At 37.3% G+C, this 20847-nt stretch overlaps 2 protein-coding genes and 1 long non-coding RNA gene across 4 annotated transcripts; 1 reads left to right on the top strand and 2 right to left on the bottom strand.

The window, feature by feature from the left end:
• Positions 1 to 581: 581 nt before the first annotated feature.
• Positions 582 to 13852, bottom strand: LOC310909048 (uncharacterized protein C12orf50 homolog; the record flags this gene model as incomplete). Its single annotated transcript, XM_083860611.1, has 8 exons — positions 582 to 644; positions 1247 to 1338; positions 1911 to 1997; positions 7473 to 7485; positions 7974 to 8227; positions 9425 to 9601; positions 11667 to 11790; positions 13763 to 13852. 8 exons carry the CDS (start codon positions 13850 to 13852, stop codon positions 582 to 584), a joined length of 900 nt encoding a protein of 299 aa, XP_083716737.1.
• LOC310908885 lies at positions 3442 to 6673 on the bottom strand. Its single transcript, XR_014589966.1, has 4 exons — positions 6568 to 6673; positions 5260 to 5367; positions 3858 to 3965; positions 3442 to 3631 (listed from the first exon to the last, which is right to left on the bottom strand). It is a non-coding gene; the product is annotated as an uncharacterized lncRNA (long non-coding RNA).
• RLIG1 (RNA 5'-phosphate and 3'-OH ligase 1) lies at positions 13836 to 20785 on the top strand. Of its 2 annotated transcripts, XM_083858895.1 has the most exons (7): positions 14079 to 14211; positions 16081 to 16198; positions 16799 to 16894; positions 17267 to 17383; positions 17755 to 17949; positions 19063 to 19232; positions 19798 to 20785. In XM_083858895.1, exons 1-7 carry the CDS (start codon positions 14122 to 14124, stop codon positions 19984 to 19986), a joined length of 975 nt encoding a protein of 324 aa, XP_083715021.1. In that variant the 5' UTR covers positions 14079 to 14121; the 3' UTR covers positions 19987 to 20785. The 2 variants fall into 2 exon arrangements, with proteins under 2 accessions (XP_083715020.1, XP_083715021.1); XM_083858894.1 differs by lacking the exon at positions 16081 to 16198 and having other exon boundaries at positions 13836 to 14211.
• The last annotated feature ends 62 nt before the right edge of the window (positions 20786 to 20847 follow it).

The raw sequence follows: 20847 nt of genomic DNA, 5'->3' as shown, positions 1-20847 counted from the left end.
ACATATTTTAGTTTGAAACTCATGTAAATACATATCTCAGTTAATTCTGAGAGTTTTCTTGTGAAGTTCATTTAGTTCATAACACAGTTTTTCTGGTTTGCTAAAACTGCAAAATTTCAAGATCAAATTCAGACTGAGTTCCCAGACATCTGGCAAAACAGCTAAACCATCTAGAAATCTGGCTTTTGTACCAGCAAACCACATTCTAGAATGCATTACACTATTGCTGTTTACATTAAAAGTCCTCTGAAACTGCTAAGTATAACTAATAGTATTTATTCATATTAGGAATTATGCCTTAAAACATCTATCAAATAAAATAGAGGAAGACTCTGGTTAGGGATTTTTTTGCTATGAACTATTACTATCAGTCAGAGCCGTAGTCTGTAAAAATAACTTCAACTGCCAAATTTTTATAGTAGATTAAACTTAGTGAATATAGATCTTTATATGTCACCATGCAGAGCATACATTTAAGATTTTTTAACCAATTTTGAAACACTACAGTGTGCTTCCTTCCTGAACCTTCTTTTGGGAATTTGCAGTTCCTTCATCTTTGGACATTCCAGGTGATAATTTTCTTATTTCCCTTTAGATGTTTCTTTTTCTCCTTTTCTATTCACTTCCATGTCTTCTTTACTCTGCTGTCAAAAAAGATATACACAAAATTCTTTGCATAATTTCTTAGAGTAAAACTATATGCTCCATCAGAAACACTTTAAGAAGTAAAACTTCAACATGAAACACGAGATAGAGGTTCTAATCTCAGCTTTCAAGGCAGCTGTAAAATGTATGAACAATCTTTAGGGTATCTTGCAAACCTTTTGTAGCCTGAGTCCTTTCATGGATTCAGACCTCAGCTGGTTATTGTTCAGCCACTGCTGAAGCTTCACGAACAATCCAGCAGAGAAACTACAGATCAAACTCATATGGTCTCTACTGTGTTTGTCTGGTGCCAAAATCCAAAACCTGTCTTATATAGCACTTTACTTTAGAGTACACATTTTGCTTTCATATAAGTATTATTGTAAAAAAAAAAATAGAAATCACAGGTTAGTTATTCAGGCAAATGTACATGAGTGAAAACAAATAAAACTATTAACTGCTCTTTCAGCCACTCAGCATTGATCAGAATCTTGCAGGTTTTGAATGAGGAAGCTTTACAAGCACTTTTACATTTTCTAGGTGGGGAGAGACATGCCAATTCTCCTAAAAAGGTTGAACTGTAACTATTTCTATTAGTTACCTGAGTGGTTGTTTTAAATTTAGAGAACGGTTTTGCTTGTGAATTTCTTTTCCTCCAAGCTGGTGAATTAGAAGATCCTGAAGTATATTTGCCTGTAGGAAAAAACATACACATTGTTTCATAATTTCAGCCACAACTTCAGGAAAGATTTCTTTAGTTTGATATGTGAATTAAATATTGCATTAGCTGAAGTTTCAATGAATGCATTAAATGAGTCAGACATTGCCTCTGAAACACAAGCTAGTATTAAAGGCAATCTCTAGAACTTTAGTTCTCTTCCAGAACTTTAAAGATAATTTGCAATATGGTAGCATTTCCATGAGGCTCATATGATCTTCCAAAGAAGGAGATTCTGCTATGGACATTCTTGGTTTTAACAAAGGGAATGTTCCTGGGCTGAAGACTCTCCCAAAGACCTCAACAGCTTCTGTTTTATCCCTGCTTGTGAAAGCTCTATATAGAAAGCTATATTATGTTTTTGTGCTAGACAGCTGATTGTGCCTCAGAATATGCTGCCTAATCACAAACCATTTTCTAAAAAAATTCATTAAAAATGAATATTATTAATATTCTTATTTAATTCCATCTAAGTGTGATTAATTAAAATTATTAATTTCTTAATAATCCTACAATATTCAGTTTATACACAATGTGTGAATATTACCATGGTTTTCTGTTTGTGTCCAAAATCTCCTATTGGTGTCAGGCTGATGCTTTTGTTTGGAGCCTTTCTGACCATAGGACTCGGGTACTGTGGGAAAGAAAGGCAGCAAAAATGTTAATGATTGTTCTTACGACAAAATTCTCATTCCCATTTTTTCAAAAATGTTCTATCCTTTTTTAACCTGGAATTTTAATAAAATGAATTCTTCACATAAAGGATGTTCTCTCTATAATCCCTATACCACCTTGTTCACATTTAATGAAAGCAAACATTCAAAGAAAATAGAAAAAAGACCTATTTGTCCTCAAGACAAAGCACCAATGTTGGAATTCGTTTCACTTTACTTTATTCACCTTAAAGTAGACATCACTCTGTCTGAAGGAGGTCTCTGTTATTAGAAATTAAGACAGGGAAACATCTCAAAATGGAGAATGAACCCAGCTTAAGAGAGATGACTGAAACCGGCAAGATGAAATCACTTTTATGATTCCTGATTATTTAAATTATTTAAATCTAAATCTAAATCTGTTGACAAAGTGACAAATGAAAAAAACAAATTATCCAGAGAAACCACGGACACGGAAACTGAAAATTCAAATAAAGCCCAAATTATGTACTAGATTAGGTGAGGCTACATATATTAGCAAGATAAAAATAAAGCAAAAGAAGCAATAAATCTGAAGCAGATTGCCAGAAATAAAGATTCAAGACTCAGAATCCCACCTGTAGGTTTCTTGTCAATAATGACATAGCATGTACCATCAATAAGACAGTAGAGTAAGATGAAGGAATGTATCATCCTTTATGAACAGCAGAAAGAATAGATTCAGTCCTCTGTCCAACACAAATAATGTGAAAAAAATAATACTCATGTTAAACACAAAGATTTACACTGCATTTAAATTGATAACAGAAGTGTGAATAAAACCCAAACCCTTGTTTATTCAAGACAAAAAATAATCCTAGATAATGAAAATAAATACAAATCCACAAAAATGAAACTCCAGTGAAATCCCAGTTATGGAAATATATGCTGCAAAGCAAGGTAATTCTTTCATGCCCTACTGGGAAAAATAAGGTTGAACAAGAAACATTTCTTGAGACACAACTGAAATTCTACTACAAAAATACTTCTACTGTAAGTAGTTAGATTAAAATAAGAGCTTAAAGGTGAAGTTTTCAAGGTTTATTAAATATTTGAAAAGAATAAGTCAGATGCTATAACAAGTTGGGATCACTGAATTTGTGCACATCACCACTTCATTGCATCCATGAATTCCTGCTGTAAAGATGGCTCAGTTATTGTTTGTGAATATTCCATCTGACAAATTGTAAAGCTTTATAAATCTTTACGTTCCTGTCTATGGATATGGCGAAAATCTACTTGTGAAAGTTATGCTTGATCAAACTTACTCATGCCTGTATTTAGGCATAAATAACTTATTATTCACCATCAGGGACCCAGTTGTATGTGGCACAATATAGACAGGCATTTTAAGAATTCTGTGTACACAGGAACCCACCTGTAGGTCCATTGAATTTCGGTTTTTGAGTGACAGTCCGGTAGACTACATAAGCTGATCGCCGAGGTTCTGGAGAATTTAAATGAGTGTATCTTCCAGTTTCTCTCCCATACGGACTCGAAGAAACAGTTTCATCATCCTTACTTTGACCCCTTTGTTGATAATTTGGTTTTATTTTGGGGTCTGGAGTGTGAATTCCTAAACATGAAAATACAACCAAAAAGGTTGTCCCATTATTCAAAATTTCACATAGTGCAGGCAACTGGAGACTGAACAAGATTTAAAAAAAAATTCTTTGTAGATAGATCAATGCAAGTATGGGCTGTCCATATTTGACACTAAGAACAAAAATTTACTAGATAGTGTTAAATCATCTCACAGCTTAGTAAATAGAAATGAATAAGTTGATGATTTTTTCAAATACCTTTGCCAGTTACTGCATTAGCTGAATGTCTTCGCTCCTCAGAAATCCTTTTATTTTCCTTTGCTTCCTTACAATGGTGGTTCTTTACCTGTTCACTGTGGTTTGTTTCTGAGGGATTAAAATAACACATATTCACTTGTTTAGAAGGCATAAAAAATGTTCATAGCCAAAAATACTGTGGTATTTTGAAAACGTATTCTCCTGCTTCATAAATAAGTCCCTTTGGGTGGAACATGGTTTCACATGTCAACTATTCTAAAAGTCTCACTCCCCAGAAGGAAAGCAAAAGTGTCTGTATTTTCTCTATCAGAAGAAATCTTGAAGGCAAACTAAAAAACTAACTCTAAATGAAAAAATCAGATCATCCTTTCTCTATATTGCATAGGTGTGGACCTCTGGAACACCCATGGCTGAGCCCATGGAGACCAATCCATGCACTTCAAAGGGTGGCTGGCTGAACTGTGAATGAATTCTGCCTGTAGCATCTGGATACACCCTGGACATGTGCAGTGCATGAACATAACAAAATACTACAAATGATGGAGATAAATTTGCAAAAGCACTGGTTGCATAAGTAAGCCCACTTAAAAACACAAACAGAACTTCACAGGGAAAGTTGCATTTTAAAGTAACCACAGCATTCTTCTATTGGCCCTGCTACTCTTTGGGGAGATGGGGCTCTGTTCTCCCTTTTCCCCTGCTAACAAAAATAAGCACTTTTGGTTCCTCTCATTTCAGGCCAAAATGTGGCAGAAACGCTCTACTTCTGCTTCACTTTATCAGGTAGTTTAAAGACAAAAATCTGTCCTTTTTTTCCCTGTTATTCTAAAAACTGCAAAGAAATAACTGGATAAGCGTCTACTCACAATAACATTTTCTACAATGACAAATTGACAAATATATTCTGGAACTCTCCTGTGAAAAGGGTGAAACTTTAAGGTACTTGGATGTAGGTATTTTAATTTGCTGTATGTGACTAGTTTTTGATAAACAAACTTTATCACAAGTGTTATGCTCTTTCCTTAACTATATTTTTAGTGTTTTTTTAAACTCCTGTGCTCTGTGAGATACTACCTACAATCAAATCTGTTTTACTTGTCTGAAGTGGAAAGTGCACAGCACTCCCCATGATCTAATGTGAGCATCAAAGACTTTGGCAACTCAGGCACTCGTAACTGAATCTATCAGAGAATGCAAACTGGCTGAAAGAAGCAGAATTAAACCATAACATACAACAATTGCTGTCATCTTGGAGTGAAAGAAATCATACTGTTAATGGAAAGTTCACTTCAGATTGGTTTTACACAAAATATTTATATATTCACCACATTTGTTCACCACACTTGCAGAGGAACAAAAGTAATCTAATCTAAGAATTTGCAAATATATAATAATGAAGTACCTTTCACATTGGAATACTTGGATGTAATTGGTTCTTTTTCCCGAGGCAGTGTCTCAAATCTGTTCCCATCAATAAATGTGTTCCTCTGAATCACAGAACCACCACCTCCTGCAAGAAAGGAGTCTCACAAAGTTATCTGTACTCAAGAGCACCCTGAGAAAGGTGAGCAGTGCGAAGAGTGTCCTTTTTAAATTGCATGTTTTTAGCTGGAGTAGAAAAATAAAATTAAAGCAATGAAACCAAATAGCTGATTTAATAAGGCCCACAAATTTAGAGGAAATAATCTGTTAAACAGAGCTGTTAAATAATCTATTAAAAGCTTTAAATGCATATAATTTTGAAGACAGATTCAATTATTGAATTGTGGCTCATTGGTAACTGTTTATACAGACATAAATATCTAAAAAGAAAGATACTTTTGCACATAAAGTTCACAGGAAAAGATATAGAATGTAAGATACATTTTTACTGTGCAATAGAGATAGAAGACACACACCAACTTGCTCCAAGATAGAGCAACCAGCCCTAGCATGGTGTTGCACAATTTTGCATTCATAAACTAAGGGGGAAGAAAATACTACAATTTTTACTATTTTTATCATTCATAAATATTTATGAAAAAAGGGATCGAATACCAATAAGTATTATGCAAATTCAAGGAGAATGGGGCATTCTTCAGCTTTAATGACATGATTCAATATTGAACTCAATTGGTCAAAACTGTGTGTCTCCATTATAGTCAACCAAGTTTATGCAGAAGGATTGGATCCTGTTACACAAGTTGCAGGATCGCAGGATAGCTGAAAAATACAAAGCTTATTCATCTTAACTATGGATAGTCTTATAAAAGTAACAGTTTTTGAAAGCATTTTGACTTCAGACAGTCACAGAATCACAGCCACAGAATATTCTGAGCTGGAAGAGACTCATAAGGATCATGAAGTGCAGCTCTTAAACAAATGGCCCATACAGGGATCAAACCCACGTCCTTGGCATTAGTAGCACGAGGCTCTAACCAACTTGTCTGCATCTCTACACTTATTTTTTCACAGAACCTTTTCTTTCCCCAAACCAACTGTAATCTACATATTTTTTTTCCAGTGCAATCCTAAAATAAGCATAATATATAATCATAAACAATGAGTTTTATTGTCAAAATTAATGGTTCAGCATGAGAAAGAGTGTGTAGAACATAAAGAACATATAATATCTCAAATGCAAAATGGGGAAGTTTAATGCATGCATATTTAGTTATTTTATTTACCACATGACATTCAGCAATGAGAAGCTGATGCTACAGTATATTACCTCCATTGTCAAAGGATTTATGATCTGTTCTGGGAATAGTCTCTATTGATACTCTCCTTTCGGAATTCTCTTTTTCTTTCCTTGTATTATTAAATCTTGTCGGAATTGTGTTACTGTCACCTGGAAAGGCAACAGAAAGAATGTTTAGCTGTATGCAAGCACAGGTAGTGGCACTGACTTTCTCCTCCTCCCACCCCTGTGAGCCATTGATTAGTTTAGTGCAATTTCTCTTAACCTCTCATTTCATAACCTTCTGTCTCTTTTATTAATTATTTGAATCCTGTCTAGTGTGACCGATGTCTCTCTTTCATGCTCTGTAAGAAAATATAGTAATTCATAGACTAAAGAAGACTATGGCTCCAAAGTAAAGACCCAGCTATCAATTACCTGCTTATTCATGAGCTTTTCACTACTCATGAATTATATTTATTAATCCTATCTAATTGAATTCATGGCGTTTTCAGGATGCATGTCATCATAGTACCTGAAGCCTTGGAGAACTCAATTGAAAAACTGTTTTGTGGAAACATAGCTATCTTTTTCTCTTAACATGTCTAATGATAAATAAAGACACTTCTTAAAAGGTATGTTCATACATTTGTCACCGAGTCTCTCATCTCGAATTCAGAAATTAGAAGACAATAATAAATTACGAACCATAAGAACTGGGGAAAATATTTATAAATTTGTATTCCTTTGACCTTAATTATGTTGGGTAATCCAGAATTCAAAACAAAATGTAACTCTTTTGATCTTCTATTTTAAAAGACAATGGAATGAGGTGTTTAATCTAAATTTAGTTATAGAAAAGATTGATTTAACACTATATTTTGGCACCAAGACACCCAAGATAGCCAGCAGAAGTCATAGTGGAAAAGTGGCTCTGGAAAAGCGACTCATCCCACCCTTCGGCACTGCCTGGTGATTCAATAAAAAGGAGATTCATCGGAGTTCTTGTTTCTCTCTATTTTCACCAGAGAGCCTAGATGAGAAACTTTAAACTACATTCCTAACCTTAGGATGGTTAAAATTAGATTGTATAAATCTTTATCATGAAATTATATGAAATACCTATGTTGTGTATGTCAGGAAAGTACAGATTGGGTTAATAGCCCATTTCTACCTTTTTCATCCACAACCGATGCAGGTCATCAGCACAAGTGTGACTATATACATGGCAAGAAAAGAACGAAGTGTTTTTGCAATTTGCTGACACATACAAATATTTTTTTTGTAATTTTTTTTTCACTAAATTTAAAAAGTGAGGAGGAAGTGCAAACTATGCAATAACAGTTTCTCCCTGTCACAGCAATTTTAGAAGTGGTAAATACAGTCCAAAGAAATCACAATACTTGCCTTTCTGCAAGTTTTGTTCACTAGTTTCCAAGGGTATTAACTCATCTTGCCATGGTGAAGACACGGTTTTTGTTGATTGGTGTTTGTAAGGGTTCTGAATCCCATAATACTCTCCTACACATGCCCCAAGAGGGAAAAAAAAAAAAAAAAAAAAAAAAAAAAGCTCTAAAGTTTACTGTATTGGAAGCTTTGCTTCTAAGGAAAGAATGATAAATTTCATATTTACCAGATATATAGCATATATCCCTTATTGCTCTCTCCTCTTCAATATCTAAAACAGTCTTAGGCATCCAGTCAGAAACATCTACAAGAAATAATTGTAAAAGATTACAAGATAACTATAAAAGCACCTTCAATAATTCTTAACAATAAAACATGATAATTACTTTAATTTTTGTCATTGGTTATTTTGGGTTTTGACTGCAACCTGTGCTTCTGGACTGAAAAATGATTAATAACTATTAGGTATTTTCAAGTGTGATGGAATTGCAGTTAAAACACATTTTAGTAAGCAAATGTTTGTTAATTCAAAACTATTCAAAAATATATATCTCCAATATTCATTTTCAAAATAATCTTTCATTTATACCAACCAGAGAGTGCTTGTCACAAAGCTTCTGCACAAAGTTACTATCCTGTAACGTCTGTTGGCAGAGCTGGTGAGGTGAGTATGCCTGATCTGTCTCAGATAAGGCTATGAAGATTAGCAAAGCCCTACTTTCTATATTGTTTAAGTGACATACTCAGGCTGAAACCAAGTTAGGAAGCACTGACAGGCTGGTCTACCAGCCAACCTGATGGGCAGTGGGCAAGTGAAAAGTGGGTTGGGGCAGCACAGCAATTTGCTGAATGCATGCCTGAAAATAGGTCATTCTCTGACTTTTCACTTTCCAGGAATGTGTCATTTGTTCCATCCCTATGAATCTCTTGTCTCTAAGTGAGATACAGTCAATGGCTTTACTGTATTAACATATATGTGTATATATATGTAAATATATAATAAAAACATTCAGTTAAACTAGTGGAGAGTTTCGCATCAATTCTCTTTGCTGGATTTAAGAATAACTTTCTCTAAAAAATAAGACTGCCTACAGAGTTTGGTAAATCAGCTGAAAAATTACTTAAGTTAAAGTCACACAACAATCTTTTGTAAAAAAACTTGTGACTACATGTTCTCTGATAAGTGCATATAGCCCTGGTTCAAAAATTTGTTTCCCATAAGCAAAGTACCTCTTAAACTTGTAATTTCATCCCAAAATTTTGAAGAGTTTTTGATGGCCATTTGAATTAGATCACAGGCATTAGAAAATACTGCATTGCTCACATCTGGTGACTACCAGTCCCAACACTTTAAAGATTAGATAAAAACTATTTCAAAAAACTTTTCAACAGCTCTTTTCTAAAAATGAAATGGTTATTATAACAAATCAGTTGTGAAGTACATTGCAAGAGCTGACAAAACCCATTAAACTTGCTTTTAAAAGAAAACAAAACTGTTTACAGTTGTTTTCCTCGTCATCATCCTCTTCATCGTCCTCTTCATCATCCTCTTCATCACTGAGGTTTATAATCAGAGGAGGGTGAATTGGTACTAAAAGATTCTCTTGATTTCTGAGTGAGTCCTGACGATGGGCTGGGTGCAGAATGCCTCCTTGGACATCCTGTTTCAATGGGACATCTGCAGACAAGAACATTAGATTTACTTTGTTAGAAGGAAACTGAAGTAACACATCCAGGTTGACACCAGCAGGCATACTTCTGAAAACATTTTCAGGATTAGGAATTATCTTGTGCAGAGGTCACCAAGAGAGTACCTTTCAACTCCAGAAAGTATGAAAAACACAGGTGCCAGCTCCTCTGAATGGACACAGGCACTGTTGAATACAGACTTTTGAAAAGAGAAACATTTTCATCATTGTGCTATTTTAAAAAGTTGCAAACATGCTGTATCAACCCCTACAGCATCCATTTTGAAGAATTTAGCAATGCTAAGCACCAGATTGTTCATTTAAAATTTTAAGATTTTTTTACATCAAACAATCTCAACTCTCATAACTAGGTATAAAATGTAGATTTTGTGAGAGAATGTGATGTTCAAGAAAATAATTTACACTTAATCAGAAAAAAAATATTATTTTCCTAAGTAATTTATCTCCACACATAATATTTTCAGCAAAATGGCTTTAGTACCGAGATAACACATTCCAAGAGCCAGGAAATACAATGGACTAAAAAGAAAAATGAAGAAAGATGGCGAGTCTTTGGGTATTGTTCAAGCTGACTGATTTGCAACTATAGTACTCTGTGCACTATATTAAAAATATTGAAGTTTGATATATTTTCCAGTCAAAAATAAAGTGTGAGCATTTTTCTATTATTCTGGTTGTTTTTATTCTTGTGCATCTCTTGCTTGCCTTGTAGCAGCATGTATATCATGTTAAACCTTTTCTCATAACCTGACTGCAAATCAGATTTGTTGTATCTCATGTAAGAGATGTTTAAGATACAACACTAACTTGATGGAGCCTTTTTCACTGTTCAGAACAGGCTATTTTTAGCTCCAGGTAGAATAAGCCAAATCAAACTTAAATTAGTTTAACAAGATTTTTAAGTATAAGAACAAAAAAAAAATGCAGGTTCATTATCTGCAATACTATTGTGGTGCACAGAGGCTTTGAACTTGTACATATTTCAGTAAAAAGTAAAGGATTTAGTCTGTTTTCCAGCTGTGGTTGTGGTTTTCATTGCTCTTACACAGGATACCCTTGCCCACAGTGGCTTTTGGGTACAGTCTCTGACTTGCTCCACAGCCAAAAAGGTGCCTGTGCTCTGTAAGTGGGAGCTGTGTGAAGGCATTATGGGCACTCAGAAAAACAGCACTCCAGGCCTTGCCTTGATCCTGTGGGCTTAGTTAGGCTCCACATGCCCAGATACGGCAGGCTACATTTTCCTGGGGCAATTTCAGGAACACCAGGTTTCATGGTGACTTGCTCTCCTCACTCCTGCCTCTGACATCTGTCTTTGTTCTTTGCTCTGGACTCTTACTTATCCTGTTTCCAAGTTCCAGATGTATACCGGGATTTCGGATAGTCAAGAGCTCCTCTTAGAAATGGATGAGGGAAAAAACACAACTTGTAACAGTGGAGTTTTCCACAAGTAAGAGTGCTGTCTTACACACTATTACTGCACTTCAGGAACATGTAACCAATGCTCAAGACCAAATTTTTATTCAAAACAACAAACTGGAAATATATCTGCACAAACAGCTCTGGAATCTGATGTTCTCTCTCCAAGGGGCACCTCATCCATACATTCTGCTCTATCAACAAATATCAGTGTCCTACCAACCTCCTCCTCCCACCACACACACACATTACTTTTGATTTTTCTTAAATTATTACCTGCATACCAACCATTTGAACTACTAGAGAGATTTAATCCATCAGAAATTCAAGTTAAGCAACATTTTTATTCCATGGATCTCAGCAACCTAAATGTGACTTCAACTTTTATACCAGTAGTAGATATGAAGATTCATAATATGGCAGCTAAAATAATTCATGTGGCAATCTTATTCAAATACATTTTTTTCCCTTAAACTTGCTGGGATAGAAGATCGTACCTGATCGATTTGCCATGATGCATTTCTTGACCTCACTATATATTACATAAGCACTGGAAGGACATTTTTGTCTATTTCATTACTCTAACATACAAATTGTTGAGAAAATATTTTTACTCACTGTTACTAGGTGGCAAATAAAGTCCATTTATATTACGGGGTTTTCTGTGAAAGAAGTCACAGCTTATCCTCCTACAGCCTACGGGCTCTGTCTCCCAGAAACAGGAGAACTTGCTGTAGTTTTGCTGCAGGAGAAAATAGTTTTCAGGTGTTGTAAATATAACAATCAAAATGCAATAAATGGATTAGTACATGCTGTGTGGACATATTGAATTTATGACAGTTCACAGTGCTATAAATATATGACCAAGATTTTGTGGGACCACATTCCTATAGTTTACAACATTTCAAATTATCTTTTATGACTGTTATCATAAGCTTTAAATAGCTCTAAAGTTATTGAGTCAGGTCAGTGGTGTCTGGTGATGTAAAATTGTTTAGAAATTAGAATAGGGTAAGACAGTTTACTTAGTTTACTGCAGACTTTTCATGAGCTGCTGGGAAGGAAAAAAAAAATCTCGTAAGTCATTTAACTGACTTGGCTGAGTTTACTTTTCTGTACAATGGGAAAATCAAATCAATCTCCAACAAAATGTGCTGTAAAAATACAAATCTTGCACTAGTACTGCCTTACTATTAAAGGACATGAATCTATGGGAAAACATGGGCTAAGAAACAAAATCCAGAAAGATTCCCAAAAAAACTGAAAAAAAAATTGGGACTCGATGTTGGCACTGCTACCATTACACTCCTCACACCATCTTTCAGCTGTTTTAAAAGATGACAAACAAAAACCTAATGGGAATAATAGACTGTCTACATGGATTTGCTTAATTATTGTTTCTTTACTCATACTCCTACTGCTGCTATCCCTCTACTGATCAATGTGGCACCAGCTAAAAACTCTGTACAATATTGCAGAGATGGTACTTTCCCAACACAAGTCACTTCTGTTAGTCATACATAAAATTATCGTTCTGCATCTCTGTCTTATCAGAGTTCACAGTTTTTAGCATCATCTCTGATGATGCAATTCACTTATACCTTATAACCTGAGGTATCTTTCTCAAACATATAATAAACTTGTAATTCCAAAGAGGCAAGTGCTCACAAGCTTTACCCTGAATACAAAACTCAAGTTTACATCCTGGATGTGAATGGCATCCCACCTGAGATCTGTAAATGCCAGGTTGAGGCTTATTTCTGAATGAGTTTCTAAGTAATTTTTTAAATGAAAACAAGGCCATACTTGAAAATACTGGACTATTTGGAAGCAGGTTTCTCCCAGTTACAGAAATTAACTGCTATTTCTAAGAGCAGCATCTCCAAAAGCTTTTGGATTGTAGTCACTACAATTGGGCCACCCCTGAGACACAAAGTCCATCTCCCAGGCATTAACCCCTAACTCCCTGACCCTTAAAAATGGATTGAATAACCAAGAGCCCTAAACCCATCCCTGGACTTTTACCAGATGGAGTGTAAGTACTTCTTTGAATTAAAGCTATCAGCAGTCAGGCAAATCATCTTATCCTGAGAGCAGTTTTCTTCCAAATACCAAACCTTCAGAAGAAATTAAACTCAGTGGATAGTGTAGCCAGAACAAAAAATAGCTGAATGAAACATGTGGTACCTTCTCCATGTGGTTGGACTGTTGAACTGAACGGAGAGCAGTTGTTAGCCAGGATGGAATGCTGCATTTTAACAGTTGCCAACTGCTCCTCCAGCTTGGGACATCAGCGTGATGCTGCTACATGACCAGTCCAGGCTGAGCATCCTCCTTTCTCTCCAGTGCATCCAAGTGAAATACAGAGTATCAGATTGTTTCAGAGAGTCATCCATTCTGGTGCTTTTAACGTGAAATGGAATAAACCAATTTAATGAAGCTTAAATAATACCAAACTTCTTGGTGATGCAACTGTGGCCTTAAAAACAAGTCTCGGATACCACAAAGATACCACAGCCTGCTGGGCAACAACAGTCAGCGGGAGAAGTGAGAATATGTGTGGGAGAAAGAACCCTCGGGCACCAAGGTCAGGAAAACAGCAGGGGGAGAAGGTGCTCCATACGCCGGGGCAGGGAGTGTCTCCTGCAGCCCGTGGGGAGGGCCATGGTGAGGCAGCTGTGCCCCTGAGGTCGCTCGGTGCAGCAGAGAGGGACCTGCAGCCCTGGAGGGCCGCACGCCAGGCGGGCGGCTGCACCCAAAGCGGGCCGTGACCCCATGAGAAACCCGCGCTGGAGCAGGGTCATGGCAGGACCTAGAGATCCAGGAGTCTATGGGAGCCTACTCCGGCAGGAGCCGGCGCTGGGGAGAGCTCAGCCGCCCCCGGTCGGGCCGGGCCAGGCCGGCCGAGCGGAGCCACCCCGCCGCTGGGCCCGGTGTTGGGCGGAGGCGGCCCCGCCCCGCGCAGCGGCAGCAGTGGCGGCAGGGGCGGCGGCGGACTCCATTTCCCGTGGCGCAGCGCGGCGGGCCGGCGCAGGCGCGGTAGCGGTGGCGGCGGGCGCGGGCGGCCGGGGCCATGAGGCGGCGGGGCGCGGTGCAGCGCAAGGTGCCGTGTCTGTTCGTCACCGAGGTGAAGGACGAGCCCTCGGCCAAGCGGGAGCGACAGGTGACTGGGGCAGCGCCGGGACGGGAGGGCGGGGGGCAGGCAGGTGGGGCTGGGCCCGTACCCGAGCCCGGGGGAGCTCGCTGGGCCGCGGCTCGGAGCAGCACGAACCGTGTCCGAGCCCCCGGGCGCGGCCGAGGGCCGAGAGGGTCGGCTGTGGATTGACGGGAAGCTCACGGGAGGGGTTTGCAGAGGGTTTTCCCGCTGAAATGCAGGGAAGAAAGGCCGTCTGAGTGCCGTGTCAGCTCAGCCCCACGCTTTTCCTGGCAGGTGCGTACAGGTGTTCACCCCGATGCTGTGTTTGCTTTTTCTGAGTGAAGGCCAGTCCAGCGTGACCGCACGGGGAGCCTGTGAGAAACCAGCCTGCCAATCCTGCCTGCCCTCCTCGTAGGAAGAAAAGAGGGGTTCTATCCCTTTGGGTGGTTTTTTAGTTTTCTTTGGGTTTTTGTTGCGGTTGGTTGTTTTGGGGTTTTTTTCCCCATTCGTTGTTGTTTTCTTTTTTGAAATATCAGTCCTGTGACAGAAGAAAAATGAGGCTGTGAGATGCGGACAGACTGGGGCGGCGCTCACCCGTCTGCTCATGCCGACCTCCAGTTCCCTGGTTTTAATAGCAGCTGCAAAGTGAACTTGAATGCAGCTCTGGGTCACCTTCTTCCATTGGTCATTGGTTTCTGGATAAAAGAGCTGAAATCGTAGCCAAAATGATAGTAACATAATTGTATAACTCAGAGTTAAACCATCTCAGTAACAGTGATGTAAAGATACCTCCTGCACCGGTGATTCTTCGCACAGAAAAACCTGACAGGGTATTAGATCTGGAACTGACACATGCTATTTTTGTTTGGTTGTTTTTGGTTTCAGTTCTTTTGTATTTTTTCGTTGTTGCTTTGATTTGGTTTTTGTTTTGGTTTTTAAAGTTCAGGCAAGGATAAAACGTGGTTATGACTGGTAGGGAACAAAAGGGGTGGTGATGGTGGTAAAACCAATGGGAATGTTTTCTCACTAGTGTGAAATTTTTAATGTAATCTTCATATATGCTGTTTGCTATGGCTACACATCTTATAACTGTAATATGAAACAGTCATGTCACACAAGTTCTCATTTTATGAATTTCACATTCTATTTCAAGACTTCTACAAGACAAGGACGTGCTTTGTGTTTTCCTAGGAGAAAGAGTCCAGATTAAAAGACAGAGTTGACTGGGGAAAGAAGAGGGAGGTATGATGATTATAGAGAGAAAGATTTGAATCCAAACACAACTCATTGCATGTTTGCAGTGAAACTGTTAAAGAAGCTGTACAGAAGTCCTAGAAATTTGTACTAGTTGGCTGTTTAAGATCCTCAGATCCTTTCTTTGCTCTTTTGAAGCACAAAAGTGTTCAGCTGACATTGCTGATACTAAGTGATACCAAGATGCTTTTGCATCCTTTTTGATACCAGGATACCAATTCCAGGATGTTTTTGCTACCTTGCCAAAGCACACCTGCTCTGTGTATTGCACTAACATGGCTCTGTTGACTTTCATCTCCAAACTGAAAGCTGGGGAAAGCTACTTGTGAGGAATTTCTATTGCCACCCTAATGCAGGAAGGTTGATCTCAAAATGCTGCAGTGGAACAGTTCTAGTTTGTAGTGGAAAGCAAAGTCAGCTCTAAATAATAAAGAATAGGAAAGACAGAGAGGCTTTACAAACAGGTTGCTCTGGTAATTCTGTCTTAGAGTACTTAGCAAACTATCAAAGTTTGAAGAAAGTATTAGAAATCAGCTCTATAATGTGTAATACTTCAAGAGCTGGATTTATAGAGGCCAGCTGGAAGGAGCAAGAACCTGTATGAGAGCAAGGCAGTAACACAGCCACTTGTCTTCTTTTCAGCCATTTAAAGTTTTGGCAACTGACACTATAACTGGAAAGGCATTAGAGGCAGATGTACACAATGCAGTTCCTACTGAAAAGGTGGATGGAACCTGTTGTTATGTAACAACATATAAAGGTAATAAGGAGGATGCATTTTCAGATTTCTCGTGCTGACTAGAACTTGTTTTGCTTAGTTTTCCCTTTTTTGTATGATTTATATACAGCTGTTGTGAATTAAAGTGTCATTAAGCATCTTCACCACAAAGTAATAGTTACCATAGTCTTCGAAGGTGTTTCTAAAGTTGTTCTAGTACCTATTCTCTAAAATACATGCAGTATTATTTAAGTGAATATGAATATCCAGGAACTATCCCAGTTTTTAGTAGGTCTTCCTTGCAAACTGGGTCATGTATAATAGAGTGTCTAATTTCCTTGGGGAAGATTTATAGAAGTCCAGAGGTTGGGAGGAGATGGGAAGACTGGTTCATTGACTCACTGGGGCTCATGCCTTCACCTGCAGTTGTAAGGAAACTGTGTTATGCTAGGCAAGACTGTACAAAATAGATTTGGAAATTCACATAGTGTACTTTGAATTTAAATGGGGGGTGGCTTTGCTTATAAAATTTCTGTAGTGGCAGATGGGGATTCCTCTCTTGCCTGTTATGTAGTGGATTTCAGTACTCTGCGGGGTATGGGCACCTCAGTAAAGTGCTGGTTTGTCTTTGGAAACTCCTAGGACAACCCTACCTATGGGCCAGGTTGGATCGAAAACCCACCAAACAAGGTGAAAAAAGGTTCAAACAATTCTTGTATTCACTGGAAGACTGCAAAGGTTAGTGAAGATTTCTTTCCTTCTTTCTGACAATGGAAGTTATCCAGTTAGAAAAACAACTAGGCTAACATGAGAAATATCAGTGATCCTGCTTCAGTTTTTTTTTAACATCACCCTTTGAAGAGCTTTAAATTGGAATAAGTAGCTAATTTTTTAATCTTAATTTTTGAACCTTTAAATGCATCTTTAAACTATCCTAATTGTAGACCCCTTGAGTGTGACAGATGTTGGTGTTTGTACAAAGTAACTGGGACTACTGTCTGTAAAACAGGGTTTAGATCAATGGTATTTTGATAATTGCATTGGAAGACAACTAAAGCAAAGTTGGTTAACAGTTTGCCAAAAAACAAAGTGTTGCATTTATATGTCTAGAATTTGTTTGGAATATTGAAGAGGATTTCAAGCCTGTTCCAGACACCTGGATTCCAGCGAAGGACATAGAGTTTTCTAATGGCAATCCTCTGCCCGATGAAAATGGACATATGCCAGGTACCTATGATGCAGCACAGTAAAACTGGGGAAAGGTGTGTGAATTTCTGAAGTGAATTAGAATTCTAGAGTTAAAAATAGTAGTTAACATATTCAGAAAAAAAAAATTGGAATGTCATTCATTCACTATTCAGAAAAGCTTTGTTCTTCTGACACATGGAAATAATTTCAGTTTGCTGTACACACTTACAGGGCTTCAGCTGAAGGCATAATTACCATGTTTGTATTCTTCTGAGATACAACAGTTTTTCTTTTTACTCTTTCTGTTTGTAGTTAACTGTAGGGGTTTTTTTAAATGCATGTCACAGCTTCTAGTATGCATTTCATAACTTCAGGTATTTAGTTTGGTAAAATGTACTGTTCTCTCATAGGTTGGGTGCCCGTGGAGAAGAACAGTAAGCAATATTGCTGGCACTCATCTGTTGTAAATTATGAGGCTGGAATAGCACTGGTATTGAAACACCATGCTGACCCAGGGCTTCTGGAAATCAGTCCCGTGCCATTATCAGAAATTTTAGAACAAACATTGGAGCTTATTGGGACTAATATCAATGCAAATCCATACGGTAAGTTTATATGGTCTGTTCTTAAATACTTTTTTTCTTTAGTGGTATTTTTGAGTGAAATCAGTGCATTTTCTTTGTGTAAGTTTTTTTAAAAGAGCTTTCCAATAGCAACCTTCTTAGAAAGGAGAAAAAGGGCTGGCTGAAGGAACTCTGACCCAAAAATACTCACCTTAGAAAGCTGAGTTGTCATGGGACTAGTTATGTTTGTGAAACTTCAGTTACTATAAAAATGCATTGTTTTGGTCTTTGAAAAATATTTTGAACTGGAAAAACTGTTGTAAATATTACTATTAAAATACTAGTAATTTTTTTTAAGTTTGTTTCTTGGAGCCTTCACATTTTTTACATACTCTTTTAATGACTTGAAGTAGAAAACTTTATTCAACCATTTCTTGGAGCCCCTAAAGTTAGTCACAAGTTGCAATTTTTCAATTATGAAACAGGAATTTTTTTAAGGAGATGTAGTTTAGGCTAAATTTCAGTTGTGGCTTCTTCCTTTAAAGGCCTTATAACAAGAAACCAATTACATATGAGCACAAGTAAGTTCTAACTTCCGTGCTTTGTTGTTAGGATAACTTGCAAGGATGGATAGGAAAAATAATCCTACCTGGTCTTGAGCATTTCCTCAGGGTGTACAGGAATTGCAACAAAAAGTTCTAATAGCTGTGTTCTTAAATGAAGACTTATGTTAACATAAAAAGGCAATGCAGTTGTTAACAGCCCAGCTCTAAGTGTTCATGAGAAGATATGCCAGATTTTCAGGCACTAAGGTGTTCCTGCCATTGATTGTGATCTGAAGTGTGAAGGATTTAGCTGGTAGCTTTATGGTGACAGAGGAGGTGACCACAAGGAAAAAACAGACAACTGTATAAATCTCTCAGTCATGTTTATTTTATACAAAGGAAGAGGAAGTTTTAATAAATATAAATTAAAATGTGAGGAGACACAATTGCATTTGGTACTTAAAAATGTAATTAACTGTTCTGTTAAAGACAGGACAGTGTTGTAGTATAATAGAAGCTTACCTTTGCAGAGTGCTTTTAAGATGTCTGCAATAAGAAAAGTGAGGAAAGACAGTAACTAGGAGGAAGGTATTTGTTTCTTTAAACATAGGATTAGGAAGCAAGAAGCACCCTGTACATCTTCTGGTCCCACATGGAGCATTTGAAATAAAGAATCCACCTGCTTTGAAGCAAAATGACATACTGTCTTGGTTTGAAAGCTGCATGGAGGGTAAAGTTGAAGGAATTGTGTGGCACTGCCATGATGGGTGTTTAATCAAGGTAAGTATGTAGATGGACATGGGGAAAGCACTGTAATAATTCATAAAATGTGAAGTACTGTATTCATATTTTGTCTTTTTTTCCAAATTCTTTAATAGTAAATGTTCTCTAACAAATGCGATGACAGTAGAATTAATAAAACCACTGAATCATTACAAGGACAACATAACATATTGAACTTTTTCGTTCCCAACATGCCAGTAAAGTAATTGAGAACATATTTTCTTGCCTCTCTCATTAGTTTTAAAGCTTAATTCTTGTATTTAAAAATTAAGTTCTCATAATGTTGGCTAATAGGAAAAGTGTTATTAATAAGAATGTGATTTTTGATTCATTAGTATACAAACAGTAAGCTTGTATTATTTCTGAAGCTGTGGAGGGCACCATGGTTCTAGTTTGCATTTTGCACTTTGTTGTTGTTCATGTAATAGAGATAACGTATTAATAGTTTTAAGTGCCCTGATGGAGAGGATCCTAGAATCCACAGCCACACACTTCCCAAGCTGGGAATTGTTGTGCTGCTCTATCAAAATGGCTGAACTGATCGTCTTTCCTTTTCTTTTAGCTCCATCGACACCATCTTGGTTTACCTTGGCCCCTTGCAGAGACGTACCTGAATTCTCAGCCTGTTGTAATTTCTTTTAACAGAACTAAATATGACTATGACTTTGAACCAAAGAGTTTGTTTCACCGTTTTTCAGTGTTGGATGGACAAAGATTTGACAGACTCAAAGATATCAAGTTTGATGCATGAAATGTTTTTTTTTTTCTTTTAAGTTAACTGTTGCATTCCTGCATTCCTCTTACTTGTGTCTACCGCAGAATTCTTCATGAATACTCTTCTAGCTTAGGCAACAGCCCAGGTACTTACTCTATCATTTTAACTTTATCCTAAATGACTCACGTTAAATAACAGAGATCTGACAGCCAGAGCAGAGATCTAGCTTCTAGCATGTTTATTTAATGAAAAAGCCTTAACTTTTGAACCCATTCCTGGAAACTGTTTGCATTAAGTGTAGGAAGTATGTTTTCTACCACTGTCTGGTCCTAAAAGCTTTACTAATGAATGCAATCAACTAGAAAAGTTACATAGGTTGTGCTTCTACAAATGTAATTATTATGACACTATTGTATGTAGGTTTGAGACTTAGCATCAAGTTACTTAACAGTAAAAGGATATATTTCAGGTGGGACCAGAGTTAGTCCTAAAATTTGACTTTTTTTTTTTAAAGTTGTAACAGTTTCTTACGGGGGAAGACTGGTATCATTTTTTCTTTCTGATATCATTTAACTGTACATTTGCAGCATTATGCTATTATTTAAAAACCCAATTTATCTGTATCCTATAGGCACTTGCACTATTTTGGGACAAAAATAGTAAATAATAGAAAATATGCTGGTTTTATTTTGGAGAAAAAAAGGAGAGCCTTTTAAGTGCAAAGGGACATGACTTGGCCTAGTAATTCCCATCTACAAGTGTGTCTCAATTAGGAAACTTCATCAAGGGCATATTAAGTAAGATAAGGTATATAAATAATAAAGGTGAGACTGAATGATCATTTGAGTTGCCTTTATTTAATCTCTGCTAGAAAAGTATACATCCAGCAATATAAAA

This window comes from Zosterops lateralis, assembly GCF_965231275.1.
Source record: "Zosterops lateralis genome assembly, chromosome: 4".
NCBI classification, from domain to species: domain Eukaryota; kingdom Metazoa; phylum Chordata; class Aves; order Passeriformes; family Zosteropidae; genus Zosterops; species Zosterops lateralis.
Note: the sequence above shows the minus strand (reverse complement) of the source record. Positions and strands in the feature narration are given on the sequence as shown.